The sequence below is a fragment of the Dermacentor albipictus genome, chromosome 1 (genome assembly GCF_038994185.2).
Source record: "Dermacentor albipictus isolate Rhodes 1998 colony chromosome 1, USDA_Dalb.pri_finalv2, whole genome shotgun sequence".
NCBI lineage: Eukaryota > Metazoa > Arthropoda > Arachnida > Ixodida > Ixodidae > Dermacentor > Dermacentor albipictus.
Genome location: NC_091821.1, coordinates 178,122,292 through 178,146,895, shown reverse-complemented (window position 1 = coordinate 178,146,895; position 24,604 = coordinate 178,122,292). Strand labels below are relative to the sequence as shown.

Below are 24,604 nucleotides of genomic sequence, written 5' to 3'. Positions count from 1 at the left end.
CCATTCAAATAGTTGCATATCCAGCAAAAGGTGCGTCCACCAATCCCTACAGCTTCTAAGGCGTCCAGAATTGCATGATGATCTACATTGTCGTACGCACCTTTAACATCAAGGAATAAGGCCGCAGTGATGCGTTTCAGGTGTTTCTGGTGTTGTACGTATGTTACCAGGTCGATAACGCTATCTCTTGACGAGCGGCCACGTCGAAAACCAGCCATTACCTCAGGATAGACGTCGTAAAATTCCAGGTACCATTCTAACCGTGTAAGGATCATTCTCTCCATTACCTTGCCGACACAGCTGGCCAGTGCTATTGGACGGTAAGATGACAATTCCAACGGGGATTTGCCAGCCTTGAGGAGAGGAACAAGCCGACTGGATTTCCACGTTGTAGGGACCAGGCCGTCACGCCATGATGAGTTGTATAGGCCAAGAAGGGCATCTCTGGCCTCCTGACCAAGGTTTGCAAGCGCAGAGTATGTGATGCCGTCGTGTCCTGGTGACGAAGATCGCCGGCACCCAGCAAGTGCGGCCTCCAGTTCTTCGATGGAGAAAGCAGCGTCCATACGAGGATCTCGGGAGCAAGAGGGCACTATGGGAATAGGTGCGCAAGGTGAGTGCGTGAGCGCCGGACCCGCGATCCTTGCGCAGTAATCTTCGGCTACCTCGACTTCTCGGCGTCCTTGATGTAGGGCTAAAGACTTAAATGGACGACGCTGTTGAGGAGCACTGCGAAGTCCACGGATTGTTCTCCAGACAACCGACAGAGGTTTACGCGGGTCGAGAGACTCACAAAACGATTTCCAGCGTTGATTTTGCAGTGCAGCAAGGCGACGCCGAATTTTCTTTTGAATGCGTCTGGCCTCTCTAAGGTCGTATAAAGATTTAGTCCGTCTGTACCGTCGCTCCGCTCGCCGGCGGATTGCACGGAGGCTCTGTATTTCCGAATCAAATTCTGTGTATTTCTCTAATGGCCGATATGAGCGCATAGCATCCTGCATAGCCTTGGCGATCTCAAATTCTAGTGTGGATGAAATGCCTTCGTGGCATGCGTCTTCCATAAGTGATTTAAACACGGGCCAATCTATTGTTCGTATAAAATTTGATGGAACGGATTTGGTGAGGCCTTTTATCTTCAGGTAGGTAGGAATGTGGTCGCTGCCGTGGGTTTCTATATCCGCGAACCAATGGACGCAGCGAGTGAGGCACCGCGAAACAAACGCTAAGTCTAAACAACTACTGTATGTCCGTCCGCGCAGAAACGTGGGACTGCCATCATTTAGACAACAAAGTTCATGGTCGCAAGCAAAGGACACGAGGTTTCTTCCTTTGGAATTGATCTTGTTGCTTCCCCAAAGTGAATGATGCGCGTTGAAGTCCCCAACAACAATCCATGGACCAGGTGTCGTATCTATAATGTCACTCAGTCTCTGCCTATCGAAACGACTTGATGGAGAAAGGTAAGCGCCCACTAAAGTAAACGCAAGTTTTTGTTTTTTCACGGTCAAACACACATACTGATTAGTGTCATGTGGCCGCACTGGATGAACAACATAAGTCAGGTCACACCGTATGTAGATGGTCACTTTGCTAATGTAAGTACAAGTCGATGACACATGAGGTTCGTAGCCTGAGATCCGGACGGGTTTCTTTATCTTCGGTTCACAGATGACAACGATGGGGAATCGATTGGTGAAAACGTAATGGCGAAAATCACTCCGGGATTTCAGGCCGCGGGCATTCCATTGCATAATAGATGCTTCCTTGACTTGTCTGAAGAACGGCTGACGCGGTAGAGCCATTGTGCTTGCTACTCGAGGCTCGCAAGAACCGGATCCAGGCCGTCCAGCACTTGTAGTGCACCTCGAGCAGATGGCGTCTGCATGTCGTTTATCAACACGCGAATGACTTTCATTAGAGATTTTATTAAGGCGATAACTTGTTTGTCTTGACTGCGCACGTGATCGGAGCCCTCATTGGTTCGTCGGTAGTCCACCGTCGACCTTTGCTGGGCTGGAGGACTTAATGTCGGAAGTGCAGGCCAGTCGTTTGCAGTAGAGGTATTCACTGCGTCATCAGACACCGTGTTGGTAGTGTGGGTGAGCGCCTTGGGAGCACCAGCCTCAGGAAGTATCGTCTGTCTTGCGACGGTATCAGTATTTCCAGACGAAGATCGTCTACGGCGACGGTGGACACTACGCCGTCGTACTTTGGCGGCGGCCTCTCTGTGAGTTGAGTTGTCTCTCACCATTTGTTTTAGGACTTTCCGCTCTGTCTTGTGTCTCGGGCAGTCTTTCGACGACGCTTCATGGGGACCGGAGCAATTGGCACATTTGAAGTGAGTCGCACGGCAAGCATCCGCGCTGTGCTGCTCAGAGCATCTTGCGCACACGGTCGCATTTTTGCATATGCCGCTGACATGCCCGATCTTCAAACAATTGCGACATTGAAGTGGTCTTGGAACGAACGGTCGCACTGGATGACGGAAAAATCCAACTTTCACGTGGGACGGCAAGCTACCTCCCTTGAAAGTTATCCTCACACAGCGTGAATCTCCTAGGCGACGGATTTCAATAATAGGCACATCTGCTGTGGCGGGCTTGACCAAAATAGGCAGATCGTTGTCGTCGATTGACTCGTCGACATCATAAATCACACCTGATATAGTATTGCTGTCCTGTGGTATTATGGTGCGAACATTTATCTTGCCCAGCATTTTCACTGTATTCAAGATATCCAATGCTGCTCTGTTCTTTACGTCAACCGCGAGAATGTTCTTACGGGTGTTAATTCTCATATCCGTGATCTCATTTGGAACAAGAGCCTCTAGTGTTACAGATACGGCTTGCCTGTTTAGCCGATTCAGGTTGTCGGTCGGCGTCTCGGGTAAGAAGAGGATGGTATGAGCCGCGTCATGGGCCTTTGCTGCCGCCGTCGTCCTTGTTGAAGACGAGGAGGCAGTGACGATTCTCCTCTTTCCTTTTTTCCTCACAACGGTCAAGTAGTCGCCGTCATCCGACAGATCTTCTTCTGAAGCAGAGTAGTACATCAAGGTGTCCTCGCTGCCCGTGTCGCTCATCAGGTGATTGCGCTTCCTCGGAGCGCTCGACGCTGTGACGTCGCTCTCCTCCGGACGTCTAGCTGAATACGCTTCCATCGCCGAAGGTCTCGGAAGCGGCGCCTCCCGAAAATACGCAAAAATACTCGCAAAATGAGAGCAGTAGAAAACGGGGTTCCACACAAGAGCCACTTCTTCGTCTTCCTTCGAATCCGTGAACGATTCTTAAAAGACCGAGGGGCAACCACACAGAACGATGCGCCTTCATCACCGCGTCTTCCGGCGTCGAGGTCCATTTTTAGGCTGCATGATAGATACTACGTGCTAGCATCTTGACCGAAATATTTTGCACCTGATTGCCGATTAATGCGTACACTCCACGGTACATACTTCTCGACCTTGCTAACACCATGATTATCGCGTGGTGGGATATGGACACGTCAACACTCGACACCGCGCCAAAAAATCCGCATTTATGAAATAAGCCGAAGATACTATCCGCACGTGGTTGCCACTTTATGGTTAATCACTGTCGAACTTATATATACTTTAGGGGTGCGTCGCTGAATCAAGCGATGGAAGGTCTTTTCTTTTCTCGTATGAACGTTGAAGATGACCGACGCTGAACAGTTATGATAAAATCATATATATTATTCAATGTTCTCAGACAGACAAGGCAGGTTGGTCGGAAGGCTTTATTCTCCATGCGAGGCTGGTCAGGTCAGACGGCATCGCGTCACTCAGCTGATAAATTTTCTCAGTGCTCGAAAACACGTCAGTGTCACAAATTATTGTCGCGTTTCTCGGAATCGGTCAGCCACAAATGCTGGCCAAATAAGTTAAAGTAGCTGTGGGCGCAACACATGTCTGACTTTCAACTTCATCATCTCCACATATCATAATCCATTGTGATCTTCTTCATCTGTATATATCATCACCAGCAGCACAACACAAGCAGTAGTCAACAACAGTGGCACCAGCAAAAAAAAAAAAGTGATCGAATGCAGACCGGCCACTATTAGTGTTTTCTTGAGAGGACAGCAGAGAATTAGAAGGGCACAGACTTTTATCTTAGCCTGCATTCGGTGTAACACGGAGCTTCCAGTACGCGAAGTTATGCGCCACATGGCTTGGTCTGTGCAGAGACTAATTCTATTTTCGCTCAGAGACCGAGAGCGTAATCATGATCACGCCCGTCACTGCGGTGAGGCGAGCGCGCCCCTATTGCGTTGAACCTTCGGCAAGGTCAGGCAGGAGAGGTAAATCACAAGCATCAAAATTTGGGGTGAGCTGGTCGCAGGGTCGTGTTTTTACCGCGTTAACATGTTTTCTTTCATACCATTATTATCTATTGCCTTCCTCGCCCAGTCTTCGTTCCTCCCTACAGTGTGCCTGACAACACTTAAGAAAAAGCTCGACCTACATGCGGATAATTGCGGCAGATGCGCTAGCATTTACAGCAGACAATGTCAACCTCTCTGTCTATTCAAAACAGGTATACCGGGTGTCCCAGTTAACTTGGACCAAGATTAAAAAAAGACAAAAGAAACCCAGCAGGTCTAGAGAAATCGTACCGACTGCATAGTAGCCGTAGTCGTGTGTACTTACAGCCAGTATTCTTGTCATCCCGAAGTATTAATTAATTAATTGCGTTTAATTAGTGAACTTTTTATTTACTGCTTCAATCACAAACATATCAATTACAAAGTTGCAGGGCACCTAAAATAACCTCCTAATCAAGCATGTGTTTCGTGCTCAGCTTTGCTTCGTTCGTTTTTCCTGGAAAAAAATAAAGCGCGCGGAACATCCAAAATACGAAATAGATACGTAATCGGGCGCGCCGCTACTCAAGACTCAAGCGCTCCCAAGCGAATAGCCACGGAATACAAGGCTTCACCTAGCGGCAGCAGCTCGATACAGGGCTTCACGCTATGTGATTGTCGCAAGCATCATGAGAATACGCTGCTGACGAATTGAAAAGAGCAGCGGAGCCGTGGGGGATCTCGAGGCCGGGAAAGCACAGAGAAAGAATTTCTTTCTCTATGGGGAAACCGTGAAGGCGCACTTTAATTTTGCGTACTCATCTTGTTCTGTAGATAGGCGCGCCCGGAGCGCACGTTAATTTTGTCCCCTTTGGCAATAGAAACAAACCTTGCGCAGGCTATGTCTATCTAATGCGTTTTGGCGGATCTGTGCGGCCAGCATATGCTGTTGTTGATTACGTCAATAATTTTTGCTTGACGTGTCAGTGCGTAGATAATAACGGGATATCTCAACGGTACTACCTATGGTACTACGCCAGTGACCTGCCTTACAAGAAGCCAGGGGTGCCCTTCACGAATGATCAGAAAGCTAAAATGATCCTGGCTCTGGGGACGGCGCACGGCGACAAGAGGAATGTAGCCAAGCTATTCCGGATGTGGAATTGTGGAGTCCGACAAGAATACTTAGAACGCACGAAGCCCTTTGCGAGATGGGTAGCTTAAACACGATGCTGCCCCTGCGCATTTTATTAGTCAGTCTCGAGCGTGGCTCGGCAAGCTTTCTCCCTGGACAGTGGATTGGCCGACACGCACCTGTACCGTGGCCTACAAGGTCGTCGGACATGACACCGCTGGACGTCTTGTGGGGCTGCGTGAAATATCGCGTGTACAGCAGCCAAACTACCACACCGGACGCCCTAAAGGCCCAAATAAGCAGTGTCTGCCGCGAAATTCCGACGTCGTTAGTCAAAGCTGCAACAGCACAAGTGTAGGAAAGTAAGTACTGTCTTGCTTCAGACGGTGACCTGTTTTGAGCACGTGCTATAAGCGGCAGTGGAAAATAACCGCTCAGAACTGGTGAAAAACGTGACTGCTTAACGCACCTTCATGATGTCAAACTATCACGTATTGTCCTAATATAAAAAAAAAAAGTTTGCGACAAAGATAGAAATAGGTAAAAAAAAACTGCTTTGTTTTTCCTCTTTTCACGAGTTCAAGAGACAGAAAGGGTAAAGGCTAAATCATTTGCACCTTTGCATGTTTCTTTGTTGGGGCCTGAGGCACCATACGTGCTATTAGTTTATTTTTTTTAAGTGAAACTCCTGAGTAGCTCTTGACTGTTCTTACGACAGCTTTATTTTTTATTTTTTCGTGTATTTTGCGCACTGTTTTTTTAACATTGATTGAATTTCTTTTGTAGCTTTGTTTCATGACACGCGAAGCTATCCCGAGTGCCTCATGATCGAGCGCAACATTCTTGTGTCCGCAGATGCTGACGCTTATCGCACCACGCTAGTTAGGTCCGAAACCTCCCGAGCCATCCTACATGACGAAGCCTTGTACGGTGCGGCGATAAACGAATGCAGCCGTATATCTTTCAAAGGTTGCAGGGAGGCGCTTGAGTAGCGGCGCGCGAGCACGCATCTATATCGCATTTCGCGTATTTCGCAGGTTTTACTTTTTTTCTTGGAAGAAACAACCAGGCACACTTCAGCACGAAACAAATGCTTTATTCGGAGGTTAATTGAGGTCCCTGACCACATTGGAAGTGATATGATTGCAATTCAAGCAATAATTAAAAGTTCACTAATTAAAAGCAATTAATTAATACGTGATGAAAAAAATACGGGCTGTAAGTACACGCGACTGCCGCTACCATGTAGTCGGTGCGATTTCTCTAGAGCTCTTGTGTTTTTTTAAATCTTGGTCCAAGTTAACTGGGGCACCCGGTATACGGTCCATACGTCTGGATATGATATAGACTATCGTTTTGTCGTTATTATTATTGTTACTATTATTTAATTCCAACTGACTAGCTCGTCTTTGCCTGCGAAGTGTTCAATAGATTAAATGTTTCACTTCACCAATCATCACGATTGATTGATTTGAAAATTTATCGTTGTGCAGAAGCCGACGACATAATGCGCTTGTTGTAAAACTTTCCAATCCCCAAATTAATGAATCAAGCACAAGAAAAAAAAAAAAAGGAACCGAGACCTCTTCTGTTGACTCTGTCTTCGCCTATCGGATTCCGCCTGCTCCCTTTCTCTCCTAGACGCACCCGCGGAGCCGCATTAGCTGTTCATTCATGACGCGGGTGTCCTCGAAAACCATTTATACATTCCAAACTGAGCCGAAGGCCGTTCGAATAGAGTACGAGCCAAAGAGGCGCGTGCACCACTGCGCTTTCGTCGTGCCACAACTCGGAGGGTCCTCGTCCGCGCAACCGTGCGGCATAAGCGGACGCTGTCGAAAGACGGCGACCAGGCAAGCGCCGCGTTCGAAGCGCGTGTGCACATTGAAAGCAGCGGCACTACAGCAGTTGCACATGCGTAATACAGCGTGAAATACCCACGGGTGGCCATATTGTGCGGCCGGAGGAGCGACGACTCGCAGCGCACCTGGCGGGGACCGAACCGGGCCCCGCTGCGGTTCGATGTGCCGCAGTCGAAGGGGACCCCGTACACGGCCACGTCCAGACCTGCGCCGCGCACAATTCGACGTTTGCGAGAAGGACCTCCGACGCGCTTCTCTGCTGGCTAAACAGGAAACTCGGGCAAAGCTGGTAACCCTGCCGACTTTGACGGTGTGCAGTAGAGCTTAGTTGTACGTACGGTAACACCGCATATACTCCGCTCGCAGCGAGCGCAAGTGTAGATCACACAGTTGACTGCTCGCTTTCCGTGAAAACAAACAAACACAAGAAAACGAACAAACTTGGTAAACAGTCACAACCCGACGAACCTATTGTAACAAACGTATAAGCCACAGCTACGTTGCCATTGCGCGAAGATGCAAAACTATTAGCGACCGCCATATAATTGCATGCAAACTGACATGCAAACTGTTTGCATTAAAGGCGACACAATCCAAGAGGTGTTTTTTTATTTACTGTTATTATTTTTGCAAATATTATTTATTATTGCAATATATTGATTAGACAAAATGAAAATTCCATACTACGGTTCACATGGGCGAAGATGCTGCTGCTTCCTTTTCAGCCTATGATACAGCTTAACATTTCTTTGCTTGTTTTTCACTCAATTTCGTGGTTACACCGACACATTTACGCAAAAATATGCGAATTGTAGTGCCTATAACTTCAGGGAGAGACAGTTTATCGTACCGCGCAGTCGAACTAAGTACGCCTCTCAACTAAGTGAACATACTATAGCAACATTTCTTGATCGTTTTTCTTTTGCATACGTTGTGTCTAACGATATGAAACCAATTAAGGTATTTGAGCGTCTAAAAGAATCACTCTTGTTGTCTTGCATGTAAAATTAACATATCCTCGCATTCTGCTAAATATTTAAAATTTCTGCCGTTATTGTTTGTCACTGTACTCATAACTCTGAGGCAGCTCTGCCTCGCATTCATGAGTGAATGTTGTGTTGTTTATTTTGACCATGGAGGAAGGAAAAATATAGGAGCGAGCATGACGTCACGCAGCCAGCCTTGGCAAGCGAACGCTCCGTGAAGCCACACTGGTGGTCCAACACGTGACCTCTTGCGTGGAGATCACGGAGCAAGATTTGAGATTTGCTGAGACGTTTGGTTCTCAGTAGCTATGCTAGTACAGTTTTTATTCGGTGCGCGCTCGTTAAGCTGCCCTGCCGTGGCACTGCCTCGAGATAGTGAACACTAAAACCAACCGCGCACTTCGGCGAGCGCGGGCCAGTTGGGCCACCAGGTTTGGCTTCAATCGCGTTGCGGAATGCTCCCTCCTATCTTTTTCCTTCCTCGATATTTTGACTATACGAGTGCGTCTGAGGGGCCCGTGGCCTCATCAGGCAAAGCCATTAGTCCTGTTGCCACTCGTCATTTTTGTAGATGCTTGAATAAACCACTATTCGATTATATTTTATACGTGAGGAAGATGAGAAGGGGGGTTGAATCTTCAGTTCAGCTCATACCGGTAGCCGGAGTTTCCACACCGCCTCCTTGGACTTTGTATGCAATGTGGCGTCAGTACAATTAACTTAATCCACACTGTTGCAACTTGGGGGGTCCGAAGATGTGGTATATCGTTTCATCGTGGAGGAATAAGGGAACGTGGGGCTGGGTCCGATATCCAGGAGGTTTTACACACAAGTTTATATTACACATTTACAAACAGAGAAATAAGTTCATGAAGAAGTTGTGGCAACCGATTACTCGAGGCGTCCGTCGCTCTTTTTATCCCCTGCGTGCTCATTGTTCAATCGCCTCCCCCAATCTGGCGTCAGGAGACGGATGACATCAGGTCCCACCAATCCGGAGGTTTGTTGCCCTTTCCTTTCGAAGGGAGCTTTGTCGGGAATACACGCACATCATTGGGTACAAACAGGGGATGGGGGATAGCACACTGACCCCGTCTCCGGCGTGAACGCGCCAGTTTGGGCTCATCACATGTGAAGGACAGTCGCCTCTTCCACCTCTTTCATGTTCCTGTGCCTCTGACGCACGCCACTGGAAACGTTTTGGAAGGGTGCCGGGGATTTCGCCGGTTGATTTGTGTACCTGCGCCCATGTTGAGTGTGCGTTGGTTGTGCATTTCGTGGATCGCGATTAATTATTAATGGTTTCTCCGTGCAGCATGTCCTTCACCCATCGACTATAGTGGGTGAACAGGTCCGAGTGCGCTGTTGTGGTAACGGTGCGGCCGATAAAGGCACGCTGAGTTCCGTCTGCCGACGCGGCTGCCTTAGAGTTCGTTGACGCTGATGTCTACGACTGCACATCGCTTTTTGTATTCCTTTTACACATTCACTAAACCTTTCGCATATTCAAACAGCCTGCGAGCGCAGCCTTCCATGTGGGATTTGCCAAGGTGCATTTGTTTACATCTACATCTACAGCTTCAGATCGCTGTTAGCTTCGGGTATTGTAGAAACGGCGCATCGCTGATGTGAAATAATCTCAAAACGTAGCAAAACATACATATGTGCACATATCAGCCGCGTTGTTCCTCTCTGAGAAGAGTCAATATGAGCGGCCGAGTCACTTAAACGACTGCAACTGTGATCCAGGCATATATATTACGGGCTGTTACTACTGATTCTCGCTTTTGTTTTACTTCATCATACTTAGTTTGCGCATGCCATAAAGTATTATTAGAGAAAACTGTGCTCGGCATAAGCCCCTACTTATAGGCCATGTAGTTCTTCCGCGAAAACGCGGATGCCATCGCTGACACCGTTGGTTACGTAGCGAGTTTATGCTGCTGTACCGAATGCACTGGCTCTTCTTTCCCGTTTGACGCAGAAGTAAACAGTGCTTCCCTGGAATTAAGAAATGTGTCAGCATACCAACACACACTGACCCACCATCTACGGGAATGCGACCGGCAGCGTTCGGGAACGGTGACCAAAGTACAAGATATTGGCACTGCAGCGCTGTTTCGCCGCTTGCCGCTTATTGTATACGTGCCGCGCGAAGTGAAGAGTAGTTATCAAATCACTATAGGGCCACAACTGAACTATAAGAGCGGTTTCCTTCGTCCTGACTGCTTATTCTTTAAGTTCAGGTCAATCGGTAGCGGGTGCACGAACTCGACGGGGTCAGGCCTAACCCAACCTTCGCAAAACTGGATCAACATTGACTCAAATTTCACGTGCACCGCTTGAGAGGACTGATGCTCGTGAATTTCAACTTCGAAGGCATGTCGACACATTTTTAGGGCGAATAATTCTATTTACAAGCGAATGAGCTGCAGCTATCGCGTTGTCGGTTCGACGGCTGATTGCATAGGGTTCGGTCAAGCTATCATGGTCGGCATGCTGACTTTGTCGGTGCCGTCGACAAGAAAGCCCGTCGCGCTGTATGACAACTCGCACCCGTCGGTTGCGTCGTTGTCGGCCTATTACGATCAAATGATCTCACTGACACAGCGCTGAATAGTCGGCCAATCGTCGGTGTCAGCGTCTTGTCGGTCTCGCATCGACCCAGTGTTACCACGCCTTAGACGAGTACATCAAGTCAGGCATGCACTGCCTGACTGTAAGAGTGGGCCGACGCTTCAAGAAGACTGCGTCAGCAACGTGTTTTTGAAGTGTCGCCCAAGTGTAACGTAGGGGCTTATCGATAGAGAGAGAGAGAGAAAATAATGCAGAGAAAGGCAGGGAGGTTAACCAGAGGTAGTTCCGGTTGGCTACCCTGCGCAGGGGGAAGGGTTAAGAGGGATAAAAAGAGAAACAGAGTAGAAGGGGGAGATAGAAAGGGAGACAAGCACAAACAAAGCGCGTAAACTACAGAGCGGTAGGAGGCGGCATTCTTAGAGTCGATAAATTTGACAGCCGTCAATGCAAGGCGGCAACTACGTGGTTCACGGTGCAGTCCGGACGAAGCTCTGGCTCTTTTCTGTTTTTAAGTGGAGTTGCAGTCTTACGCTACGCATGTTTTCGGCACCGCACCGGCGTCGAGCTACCAGTAGAGTTTTAACGCGGTACACAGCACAAGTGTTCGCTGCAGTGAGCGTCCGTGCGCTTTTTGTTTTTCCGGGGTAGTTTCCCCCGATATTATGCCGCGCTGACGCGCGCGCGTCCCTTCCAAAACGTTTCGCGACTAATCCGCTGGGGCAGGGCGCATGCGCCGTCACGCTGTGAAAAAAAAAAGAAAAAGAAAAGGCGCATTGCCCAAACCTCTCCTGATAGAGGTACTCCACTGGGGGCCATAAATGATCCCATTTGATAACAATTTTGACGAGGCCGTCGGCCCGTTCCCCATAATCGCGGTATCCGTGACCGGTGGTTGTCGCGGGGTCAACGGCCGATCACAACAACACCGGTTAATTTGGGGTATTTATGTTAATGCCCTTTGCTGATGGGTTTATTATTTCGAATAGCGCTAAAATATTTTTTTGAGTGAAACAATGTTTCTGAAGACAACCTGGATTTGCTAACTGGTTTGCTATAGTGGCGTTTTGTTGCATCTATGTGCTGATAACACGGTGGACTATAGAAAGAATACCCATTTCAACGTAACATTAAGTACGCACACGATACATTCACTGGTGAAAGCTATATAAATGCTTTTGCATATTCAGTGAGAAATGCGGCTATATACTGTAATGGACTTACGTGTATGAGCTGCGCCTGTGAGGCTTGTCTAGTGCCTTGAGTACACAGCGCTAGCTCTTCAGCAGTGCGCTGCCTTGAACGTCCATCATTAGAGTTGTACCCGGGAAAATTTCACGTCGCAAGGAAAGGGTAACACGTTGCATTTTCGCTGTCTTAACAGTGTCGTAAAATTCTTTTACGTCGTTGCTGGTTCTCCTCGTTTTTTTTTTACCGGCGCGGACGGTCCAGGCAGGTAAAGGACACGTGCCCTGGCGAACGCGAGACATAGTACGACACAGATTAGGCAACAATTCTTTCAAGATAAGCGTGGTAAACACCCGCAGGCCGGCTGTGCGCAGAATTTTGTTGCGCGACGTGTGCCCCGCGTGAGGCCTTTAATGCGAAAAGCATTCTTTGCATTGTTAGATCAGTTTTCTTTCCGGCTATCTATGTAAACAAAAATGTGCCCCGATCCAGAAAAGAGTGCAGCAAAAAACATGGGCCGGTCCTAAAGGTAGAGCAGTCTAAACATGCAGGCCCAACCTCGTCCATGGCACCCTTCAATAATAATAAAAAAAAAAGGCAACAGCGAGTCGGCCTAGTTGGAACAGATTCATTATTTAAAAACTTTTTGTGCGCAAGCAAACAGGGACAAAGAAGAGGAGCAACACAAGGACGAGCGCTTTCTAACAACAGGTTTTATTTTTGAAGAACTTCATGCTTAAATAGCCACAGATCTGCGCGGTCTCGTCAAACAGAGCACGCCTATAGCGCATATAACTCTTGAGACAAAATGCCGCGGACCAAAGCCACCCGGTCAACATAAAAACATCAAGGCGCATGTTACAAGCACTTACGATGAAAATACGTTATAGATGTGAAGCCAACCTCGAATTTTCTTTATCCAGCAATGAAACAGAAGGATGACTGATGCATTTTCCCTTTTGTTTTTCAATCCAGTGCGCTTCCACAATTTCTGTCGCGGTTTGATTCCTATGCCTATACAAAATTTCGGTGCTACTAAGACACGGTGAGCAATCTAAGACTAACGGAACACTTATCTAGTCTGAAAGGTCGCCCTGGTACGCATTTGGCCATGCATTGTCAAGAACACGATCTCAAGAGTTATATGCGCTATATATAGGCATGCTCTGTTTGACTAGATCGCGCAGATCTGTGTGTATTTAAGCAGGAAGTTCTTCGAAAATAAATAATTCAATAAATTCAATAAAACATGGCTGCGACCGATCGCTCAGGCACTGGCTACTCGTACCTGCCGGAGAGCATGGGTTTATTTGCGTACAATAGACAGTTTTAGAATAGCGTTTGTCGCCTTACGTACCTTAAACGTAATCACCTTTGTGGTACGTTATGGTGCGTGTCCTTTCAATATAGAATAGAATTTATTGATACGAATGACAGAGAGGTCGACCTGAGCTAGTGCGCTTTAGTCTGCTACTCTGCACTGGGGAAGAGGGAAGGGGAGTGAAAGTACTTGGATGGATGATGATGATAAGAAAAGTGGTGGGTGCTTATGTATATGAGACAGTTGCGTTGCTAGAACCGCTCGTCGAGCTTGGTGTCCTGCAGAAACTTCAACAACACTTTAGTTGCACGCATTGAAGTTTCAGTGTCAGGCCATGGGCCGAGGATATCTTCCTCCGACAGTGGCTGCCTGCCAACGCTGGCTAGGAAACTTTCTAACGTCCTTCGCTCCAGCATATATGCTGGGCAATCGCACATTATGTTTCAGTGTTTCAGGCTTTTCAGGCTTTTTCACAATCAGGGCTGTTAGATTGGCCGATGAGGTGCGGGTAGCATCGGGTGAAAGCAACGCCCAGTCGAATCCTGTGTAGCAATGACGTTTTGCTCCGCGTAACCTTCGGGGGTATTTAAGTCAAGACAATCCATTAGCTACCATCCTGTTATAGCTATGCCGACGCGTCTCGTTAGGCCTACGGGCGCCGGAATCGCTGAACGATTTCAGAAATAATGTGCTATGCGCTCATAACTAACGTTTCAGGTGAGTTTAGAGAAGGCGAAAGCTCATTTCAATAGTTACTGGCCATCAACGCGAGTCAGAGCGCAGCCATCACAAAAATTCACGCTGAAGCGGGAGCCATGGGTGCCGCCATGTTCGACAACGCTATTTTTTAACGTACGTAAATATTCGAACATTAAACTCGCCAAATAACAAACGTTATCGTAGCGGACGTAAACCGCAGAAACCCAATAACGTTGAGAGCATGCGCAGTGATGACAACGCTATTTCTTTACGTACGCAATGCATTTCCATTTGGTTGCAAATGCTAAACTAAAACTGTCTGACAAAACTTTTTGCGCGGCCGTATAACGTATCGAGCCCTTTCGGCACGTATACTACATTGCTCTGACAACTCTGCTGAGCATCCGTTTTAGCGGTATTTTTAACTGTCCGTTGCACGCCGCCGCAATGTTAGACAAGCCACCTTAAGCTAAGTAAGGGAAAGCGGACCAATCGCAGACGCCGGCACCTCCCTCTTCATCCGGTTATCTATTTTCAGTGCGCTGGCTCGGCCCCATCTCTCTCCACTTGAGCGTGCTCCTCGCCTCTTGTGAGCCAAGTAAATAAGAAAAACCGCTAATGTAGTCAGTGTTATTCGTTTTGAAAGCAGACAAAGGTGATCGCCTATAAACGAAGTGAGCTTTTGATTGGGCTGTTCATGCAACGCTGCGGGTCAGCGCCCGATGCTTGCGTCGGTGGTTACGCAAATTTGAGGTCAGGAGTTTGGAATGAAAACATATTGCAATACAATAATAGGGCCCCAGAACACATACCACAGGACGGGCGTCGTATGTGTTGTTTGTCGGCGTCTTTCTTTGCGCCTCAAGTATATGACTTACCAACTCTCTCAAATTAAGATTATGCTTGAATAGGAAATAGGGTTTGGGAACTGACGTCACGGAGTTTCTAGGACAACACGGCGATAGCGCCGCGGATGCAGCTCAGGAAGTTCTTATAACAAATATTTCTGAAAAAAAAACCTCAGTGAACATCTTGCACAGTATAGCTAGTTGTCTGCATCGCATCCTGATTGCCGCATAATGCTTTGTACAGTGAAGCTGTATATATGGCTAGCCGATTCGTACATCCGTCCGTCCGTCTGTCAGTCGCCTGTACGCCGAAAACTGATTCGGCACTCCCTCATGCGCATGCGTGAAAAAAAGAGAGAAAGGAGAGAGATGCGTGCGATTAGCCAACGCCACCTAAACAGCACAAGGCTTGTTTACTCCGATCCATGGCGTCCCGCTACCTGGCCCGAAATTTCCATTGAAAAAGCTGGCGTGATGAAGGCGGTGAGGTCAAACATGTTGCCTACTCGGGAGCATCCACATTACATTCTATGGCAGTCGGACCAGGTAACATGATGTCATGGCCTTCACTCTAAGAAAAGTTTACATCCTTTGAGTCGTATCTTGCCAAACAACAATAAACGTCATCTGTCTGGTCCGCATTTCCTTTCTTTAACGCTGCGAGCCTGGTACTTCCCAGTAACGAACGGCATGCGCGTTATCAGCATGACATATAGCAATGCCGACAGGAAAGTAGAGGGCGCGGCGTTTTCCAGAAAGGAACCGTAACCAAGGCAGATTACGATTGTTGTTGTGTGGCACATACACACCCCAAAGGGTGTAAACTTTTTTTAGAGTGCTGTGCTGTCTAGGTGGTGTTGGATTAGCTGCGCCAGTAGTGACGTCGTTGCTCTCCGTCGCATCCGAGCGCGAGCACAGCAGTTTCTCTCTGGCTCCGAAATGGTTCCTTGCATCATACGCACTCCTGAGGAGCAGGCAGCTTTTGATCAGCAACACCGCGAGCAGAACTGGGAACGAGCTCCTCTACGCCGTGCCGATGCTGCAGTCCTGGCACAAGAACAGGCTCGTGCAGCCGAGCGCAAGCAGCAGCTGCGTACTGGATCTGGCAGCCTACCAAGCAGTCCTTTAATGAACCGTCGCGATTAACCCAGTGATAAACACCGGGGCTGCACGTTTCAGCTTCGCTATTTAACCATCTGTACGGAGTGCTTGGGCGGTGATCTTTATGTTCTTGATTTTTTTCTGAAAGAGGGAAACAGTACACCAGTCTCTGCTCTTTGGATTATTTCTTTGTTCAAATTGAAATACACAGTATGTAGGAGAACTCAACGCCGGATGGTGTCGGCACCTATAATGATTTCCATTTCGTCGTCTTTTTTCAGCACTTTCTGATGGAAATCAGGGGATCTTTTTATATCTATTCATTTTATTTGATTCTTTTGTATGACGTCTGTTTCAACGAAGCACGGAGGCAAGCTTTCAGAAAGGCATATGAGAAAAGTACACACACATGTGGCAATGTCGCGCTTTCCTCATCTTCTCTCGTAATTTTTTTAGTAGTTACGCTTTACGCTACAAGTACGCATACTCTGCAGTTGGAATGATATGCGCACGTACTTTAGCTTGTCGGAAACAGCGTGTGCCCAAACTTCCCGCAGGTGGTCTTGCCTTGTCTGCTTTACAGAGTTTTGCGATACATATACTGCTGCTATTCCAGTTCTACGTAGCGGACAAAACGCTTGTAGCCTTTGTTTAAAACCTGTGCTCTAGATACGTTAGCCACGTGCAATTTTCACGCACTTCGCTTTCCGCAAGTCGTGCGCATATCACGCGCCATATTCCACACCCGTCATCAGATGGTAACAGTAGAAAGGCACGGGTGAATTGCGGTCTTATGGGGAAAGTTCGCAAATTGTAAGAAATTAGGAGAAAAATTCAACGAGAAAAGCCGTAATTAAATGCACTAACCAGATGCTCCTACTTGTAGTTTTAATCATTGAAGTGTATGTATGTATGTATGTATGTATGTATGTATGTATGTATGTATGTATGTATGTATGTATGTATGTATGTATGTATGTATGTATGTATGTATGTATGTATGTATGTATGTATGTATGTATGTATGTATGTATGTATGTATGTATGTATGTATGTATGTATGTATGTATGTATGTATGTATGTATGTATGTATGTATCACTCATGCATTGTTTTTTCTACTTACGCAGTAAACAAAAACGTACGCGATTAAACAACGTCGCAGCGGTATTAGAACAAAATCTGAGTTCCATCTCCTTTTCTAGTCTCGAGGTGGGCATACTCTCAATAACATTCTCCTTCCTGAAGAAATACCGCGCTTCTCAGCGCATGCATGTCCCAAGGAACTGTCACGTAAGCAATCGTGTAACGAAGTGGCGGGTAAGAAAAAAAAAACAACGGGCAAGGCGGCGTATCAGTAGGCAGCTGCGCGTGCGGACGAAGGGCGCGCATTTCGCGGCTCCGGTTGTTTTCCGGCCGGAAAGGGGAGCCGCCCTCACTCACCGTGCGCCGAGGCCGCGTACGGGAGGCGCATGAAGGTGGCTATGCCGCCTGGTCGCGGGCAGTCGTTGCCCGACAGCGGCTGGTTCAGGCTGGACCCGTGGCGTCGCCCCGGCCTGTCTCGCAGGTGACCGGCCAGCCGCCGAACCAGGAGCAGGGCCCGCATCGCGCGTTTCACCGGCTGTTGTTGCTGCATCGCCAAACCTGCGTCAGAGCGCCGCGCAACGCTCGTGTGCGTTGCCTGGGCGTGCGAGCGGCAACGTAAACGGCGCCTGGCGTGATGCCGCTCCTCGCCCTCGTCGCCTGCGTCGCACGCCGCCAAGCGACGGCGTCTAACCACCAGCTGGACAGGCGCCCGCTTAGGGCGGCGGGGCGGAATGTTGGACGCGCATGTTTGGACGCGGTGCAATATAATGCACGCTACATACCGCGGAGACCGTGCTCGAGCTCGTCAGGGCTCTGATAACGCACGTCGATAAGCTAACTCTGTTTAGGAGACACGATAAGCACAGTGCACGCGTCCTCCTGTGCGGCACAGGCTGAGGGCTGGTGCTGGCATTCCTAAGGCAATCGTCTGTTGTTGCATATGAAACAACAATTTGGGGCTGTAGCTAGACTGCACTGGACTCACGGTATTGGCTTCACGTCCTCCGATGTTATCTTTTTTCTTAGCAGCGCGTTCTCTGTCGCTGCTGCGGAAGTTTGAAGCAGAGAGAGAGAGAGAGAGTATTTCAGCGACTTCAGTGGCACCATCAGTATTCAGCCAACGAGATGGCGTAGACGGCGTAGCCACATGAAAGAACCTGGCGCACGTTCTACTGAGTGATCTATCACATTCATGAAAGTGCTGCATGAGTTAAAGGAGAACACTGGTGCCTTTCCTTTATGCTAAAAAAACAATTAAAACACATCTCTGAAGCAGAATTTTCCGTTCTAAATAATGAATAATAGAGGGATTAGATATTTATGTCTATCTCTAATATAGTCGTTATTGTAGAAGAAACGAAAAAAGAAAGAAGAATAATGCATGCAAAGCACATTCCGGAGGCGCAAATCTCGAATAGTGGCAGAAGTGTAATTTACGCACCGAGGTTTTTCTTTTATTAATATTATTCGTTGTTGCGGCTGAAATGTGGGCACAGCAGTCGGCTTGCAAAATTTCGAAATAAATGTCCTTTGTTTGCGATGGATATTACTACGAAGGATATTACTAAACGAACGAAGGAACGAAGGATATTACTAAACGAACGTGTAATATCCTCGTAAGATGGGGAAGAACTCACTACGTTAATTATTGCTTTCAATGGAAAGCAATTATTTACTATAATTTAATCGAAATAGTTCCAAAATAGATTCCAGTCTGCCATGTGAGAAAGTGTGGAAGTGGTGGCTGCACAACGTCATTAATTTCCTAGTTGATTTGCAGAAAGAAGGCGCGAAAGGGTCAGTCTTTGAAAGGCCTATCAGTATAGACAGCTTCGCCGTCCACTTTGCTCGCTGCATGCGATGCGGATTGTGCGGGAAATTTGAGTGCTTCACCGGACGGGATAAATCTTGCCACACAGTTGGTAGTTGAGGAGGTGCGTTAAAGAACCCCAGATGGTCAAAATTAACTCGGAGCCCCCACCCCGGCCTGCCTCATTAGCAGATCGTGGTTTTGGCACGCAAAACCCCAGAATTTAACAGTCTAGGGGATCGCTAATGCAGCGAAATCTCGTGTCCTCTCTGCAACGACTGTGCCGTAGGCTTCTAGGGCGTGCAAGTGATTTCACCCCCTTGCTGCTTCACGTTACAGCCAGCAACCCCTTTGAGTGAAATGTTTTTCCCTCCAAAGTATGCATGTCTAGTGATAAACGCGCCTGGATATCTCAACGTCATCTGAGAGGGAACGACAGTGCGGGTCATACGAGTACTGCCACGTGTGGAGACTTATGCGGTTCGCGATTTGCACAGATATGCTTTTGAAAGATTCACTCGGCAGTGTTTCGTTTAAGCTATGTAGGTACGTACGTGTAGAATAAATGGGCTCCAACTGAAGAAATTGGAAGCCCCGGGGTACTGCATTTCGCTTATAGCAAAAATATAAATTCGCTTAACAATAAATTAGTTAATAAAGAATAATAGAAAGGGCAGTTTAGCACGCGCAGCTCTAACATAAAGGAGGCTGAAAAAGATGAAACAACAACAAACGCGAGTCGCTGTACGTCACATCGTCCCTAATACTTTGAGCACACATCGGTACTAATCAACAATGTATTTCATTGCAATGAAAGCTATTATTTGAGGCCATTAATTGGCCACAGTTCAAGTATCGTTTCAAGTGACAGTGCATGGTTGCCCAGCGCCCTAAGTTTGTGGGGGGCAGTCCAGCAACACGTGGTCTATATGTCTTCGTCAAACGCTCCAGACGCCCACGACGCAGAGTTCTCGCGATAAACTTTTTCATGTGAAATTCATGACAGCCACTTACGCCATTCTGTCCATTATTTGAAGCAATCGTAGCTTGTGATATGGCTGCGAACTTTGCCCACTGAGTGCTAGCCCGACCGTGCTAGATAAGGAAGCAATTTCTTTCCGACAAGAGATGAAGCATCGGGGTGGGCAAAGAAACGTCAGCCTTAATAAACATAGTGTAGCTTGCGTGCGTTCCGAGTTACTCTCCAGAAGTACACAGAGAACACTCATTATGAAACATGTCTGCGTTGCTGTTCAGATTGCGTAACATCCCACATGTTTTGCCTTACCATGTATTTATCTCGCTACCACGTTGCTGATCACATTTTCGACTCGTTCCCTGTGGGGGACAATCTGCGCCGTTGACTACCGCTGTTTTCTCTGCCTTTTAAATGTGAAGATAGCGCTGGGATGGCACAAAGAAAACAAAAATACTGAACTTGCATTGTTTAAAGAACACCTAAAAAATATTTGTTGGAAACAACGTTTGCATTGGTTAAAAATTTTAAATTATGGGGTTTTACGTGCCAGAACCATGATCTGGTTATGAGGCACGCCGTAGTACGTGGTGGACTCCGGAAATTTAGACCACCCGGGGTTCCTTAACGTGCGCCTAAATCTAAGTAAGTAGCAGGCTAGAGACGCGCTATCCAGGTCCGACCTCTCCTCTCTTCATTAAAATCTACTCCTCCTCCTAAATCCAAGTAAACGGGTGTTCTCACATTTCGCCCCCATCGATATGCGGCCTCGGTGGCCGGGATTCGATCCCGCGACCTCGTGCTTAGCAGCCCGGCAGCGTAGCCACTAAGCAACCACGGCGGGTGTTTGTTTTGGGGGAAACATTATAAGATGGAAAAATGAGCCCCGAACTTCACTCACTGGATTTCGTGACTGAACCACTGCATTAATGAGGCAAATGTGACGTCACGAATTTTATGTTACGTAAGTGCTAGTTTCAGGGCTATTTTTCTGCAGTCGTGGTATACAATAAGCACTACGTTGTGTCTTTGGTTACATTCGAAAACAATGTATCTACATATTTTTTTTCTAGCTACGAACAATTACTAGCCCTGAGCAGACAATGCAAAAAAAAGTATGAGCTCAAGGGGACGGTTGGTGCGGATCTTTCAAGGTGGCATTGCCAGCTGCCTATTGTTCCTGCGTATTTTCTGCCAACCCTGCTTTCATGCTAAGAATTGCTTATTCCCAATTCCAGAAGTACACTTCGCCGAAGTGACAGTACAAGCAAACTATGGTTTTTCATGTTGACATAGTCACATTTATTTATTTATTTATTTATTAACACATTGTACATAAGGTAACTATTTTCCTTCGTCCTAGTCTATCCTCTCTTTATGTTACGAAACAATATTCTAATCGCATTGACCTACCCTAGCATGAGTCGCTTAGAAAGAACGTAGCCGAGTCGTAATGTGCATGACTCACCGAGGTGGCGTACACTGGCTTTGACGTTGCGCTGCTGTTATGATCGACCTGTCAAGTGTGAGAGACATTCAGGCGTACGTTCCCATGACAAGATGATTTGCCTCGTCCCAGAAAAGGCTGTTACGATAGGCCTGGACATCGACCTGTCAAGTGTGAGATGCGTTCAAGCGGGCGTCCCCATGTCGACATAATTGCCCTCTTGCCGGAAAAAGCGTCGCGCCTTTATTCCCCGAGCAGACACAAAGAGAAGGACGAAGGGAAGAAAAATCGAAAGGCACGAGCTCGTCGACGGCAGAACCTGACGAAACCACTAATACATCCACAGGCTCCCCAAGAAGACGTCGACGATCACAAGACCGCAAGGGGTTATTTAAGGCCGTTCTGATTCCCGTGTTAATCAGAACCGCTCGAGACTCGGGTAGCAGTCACAACCTTGTACCAATGAAGTGAATAGATTCTTTTCTACTTTTTTTTCATCCTCACGATGCCCAGCTTCGTCGTCGTTCCCTGATTCTTGCGGTGAAGACCTACCTCACCCGGCCGGGATCGTATCACTGCTAAGCCCGAGGACGCGGGTTCCAATTCTGACAACGGCGGCCGCATTTCGATGGGGGGCGAAATGCAAAACGCCCGTGTACCACGCATTGGGTGCGTGTTAAAGAACCCCAGGTAGTTAAAATTGACCCGGGCACCCCCACTACGACGTGCTCATAATCGTATCTTGTTTCTTGCACGTAAAACCCAGGATTAAATTAAGGTGCATGACATGTCGAGACACACTTAGACGCATTAACCTATTCTGGCGTCTTCAGACACATGTGTATTCATTGGTACCCTCAGGACATACTGCGCTACACTTGGGTCAACGAACGACCGATTTCGCAGAAATATTTATTCACGCAGATCCGGAGACTTGTTCGCTCGGCTCGCGCAGTTGTTTACTCGGCTGGCTCGGCTCGCGGGTCAGGGCTAAATGCAGCTGCAGAGCGTAACACGAGTTTCAAGAAAGACTTCCATCGATGACGTCAAAAAATAAAAAAAAATAAACACAGCGAGTGTTTCTAATGGAACAGTTTGGCCATGGATCCAAACAGAATACCACGCCATCGGCTTGCGTGTAAATTCCACTAACGCACACTTTTGTGTCGATGCACTGAGGTACGGAGACGTCAAGGCCGGCCAGAGCTTTGCACAGACCTTGAGACGCGTCACCGAAGAGGCCCACGCGCAAGTACGCGTCGTTAGCGTACACGTAGAGGTTTACAATCGCGGATGACAAGTGGTTACTAAATCGAACAAAGTAAGCTCAAAAACCTTCTTACAAGACGACGTAATGTAATGGTCGTTAGTTTGAAATCCCGCCGAGCCCGCGAAAGAGCCCCTTGGACATGTGTGTTGGACAGCGTTCGTCCTGTCTTCTTCCCGTCTCGTCGGTGTTTTTAGCGCTGTTTTCTTCAGTGGATGTATACAGTTGTGTACCCAGAGAAATTATGCGTCAAAGATGCCTCCGTGTGTAACATCTGTTTCATTGAGGAAAAGGGCTATACTGACATAGGCTGATGCAATGCCATGAGGTCGTTGACTGTCATAAAAGAAACCGCCCCGAAAGAAGTCTGTCATAGCATTGTGAGTCGCACATGGAGCCACTGAAAAAAAAAAAAAGCAGCGTTGAAGGGAATTGCAAACGGGCAGGTGTGTCCTGAAAGAGGAGCTGAATGCTGAATACCCGGCGCGTATAACCTGAACGCGCGTTTTCGGTTCCCGGCCATGGCGGCAGCATTTCGACGGCGGCGAAACACTAAAAAAAACATTCGTGTACTTAGATTAGGTGCATGCACGTGAAAGAACCTCAGGTGCTCAAAATTAGTCCGGAGCTCTTCGTTATGACGTCCCTTGTGCAGTTTCGGGACGTTAAATCCTAACAGTTAATTTTAAGAGCCAACGCAAAACTCTCGTTTATTTGGGCTTTATCGTTGTGGTAAAGGCTTTACCCTCCGTGGTCCGGGAAAAGGCCGTGAAGTCTACACTGTCACAATGAGACGTCTGGAGTGTCATGACAACGGATCGCGAAAGTGCATCGGCGTCAACGATGCTGGAGCCGCAGTGTGGCGCATACTTGTGGTAAACTCTGATATATGTACGACATTTGGCGCTGTTCTCTGGCTGTGTGCGCGCTTCCGTCCGACTTAAGTGATCGAAGAGCAAACATGAGAGGTTTGTGATCAGCGATGATGTAGAAGTTGGCTCCTTCGAAGAAATGGCGAAAATGACGAACGGCTTGATAGGCGGCCAAGAGCTCCCGGCCAAACTTGCTGTAGCGCTGTTCTGTACGATGTTAGCTTGCGGGCGTAGAACGCAATGGGTTGCAAATCTCGTTCACGGCACTGCTGTAGCGCGCCCTCACAGCGGAGTCGTGCGACCGCAAGGCAAAAGCGCGAGTTCATTTTCGGGTAGACCAAGAGCGTAGCTCGACTGAGCGCGTCCTTGATCCTCTGGAAAGCAGACAGTGACTCATTTGTCCACGTCAGCTCCGCTGGCTTCAAAAATCAGACCATTAGGTCGTGCAAATGCTGCAAGATGTGCGCACTGTGCGGTTTGAAACGTCGGTAAGACGTCACTAAGCCGAGTAATTCTCGCAGTTGGTGTCACGTGGATAGCTGTGGAAAATCTCTGATGGCCCGAATCTTAGTTGTTAGTGGTACGATTCTATGCCCCAGGAAAGGCAGGGTCGACACGCCAAATTCGCACTTCGCAGCATTGATGACGAGCCCGTGGTAGTCTAAACGCTCGAAGATAAGCACGAGGGGATCGCGATATTCCTGTGGCATGCTGCTCGGGACAAAAAGGTCGTCGAGGCACGCATGGCAGAAGTGCAGACCGCGGAGCACTTCGTTTATAAAGCGTTGAAACGTCGGCGCGGCGTTCTGGAGGCCGGACGGCGGCCGTACAGCCCGAAAGGTGTCACGATTGCGGTCTTCGTAATAGCTGCTGGTGCCACAGTAATCTGATGGTAGCGAGGATGAGGTCGATCTTGGAGAAAATTGTTGCGCCGTGTAAACCTGCCGTGCCTGATATAACGGTCAGGCACGATTACCTGGTTGAGCGCTCGGTAGTCCCCGCACAGTTTCCAATCACCTCTTACCGTATGCAGCTGTTGTTGACAGCCTGGAGTGGTGAAGTCGGTGGACGTTGGTGGGTGTGGCCGGTAGGACGCTAACATCGCCACCTGCG

General features: G+C 47.9%; 1 protein-coding gene across 5 annotated transcripts in view; it reads right to left on the bottom strand.

Annotated features, from left to right (window-relative positions):
- Window positions 1-24,604, bottom strand: part of LOC139052731 (guanidinobutyrase-like) — a 95,702-nt gene that overhangs the window by 11,356 nt on the left and 59,742 nt on the right. For 3 of the 5 annotated variants that reach the window (XM_070529789.1, XM_070529783.1, XM_070529786.1), the window contains 3 exons: window positions 24,516-24,599; window positions 17,477-17,663; window positions 7,397-7,522 (listed from right to left, as the gene is read on the bottom strand). In XM_070529789.1, the coding sequence (XP_070385890.1) occupies window positions 7,397-7,522; window positions 17,477-17,663; window positions 24,516-24,599 (397 nt within the window). Of the gene's footprint in view, window positions 1-7,396; window positions 7,523-17,476; window positions 17,678-24,515; window positions 24,600-24,604 lie in introns of those variants that run through there. The other 2 variants (XM_070529793.1, XM_070529796.1) reach the window with 2 other exon arrangements.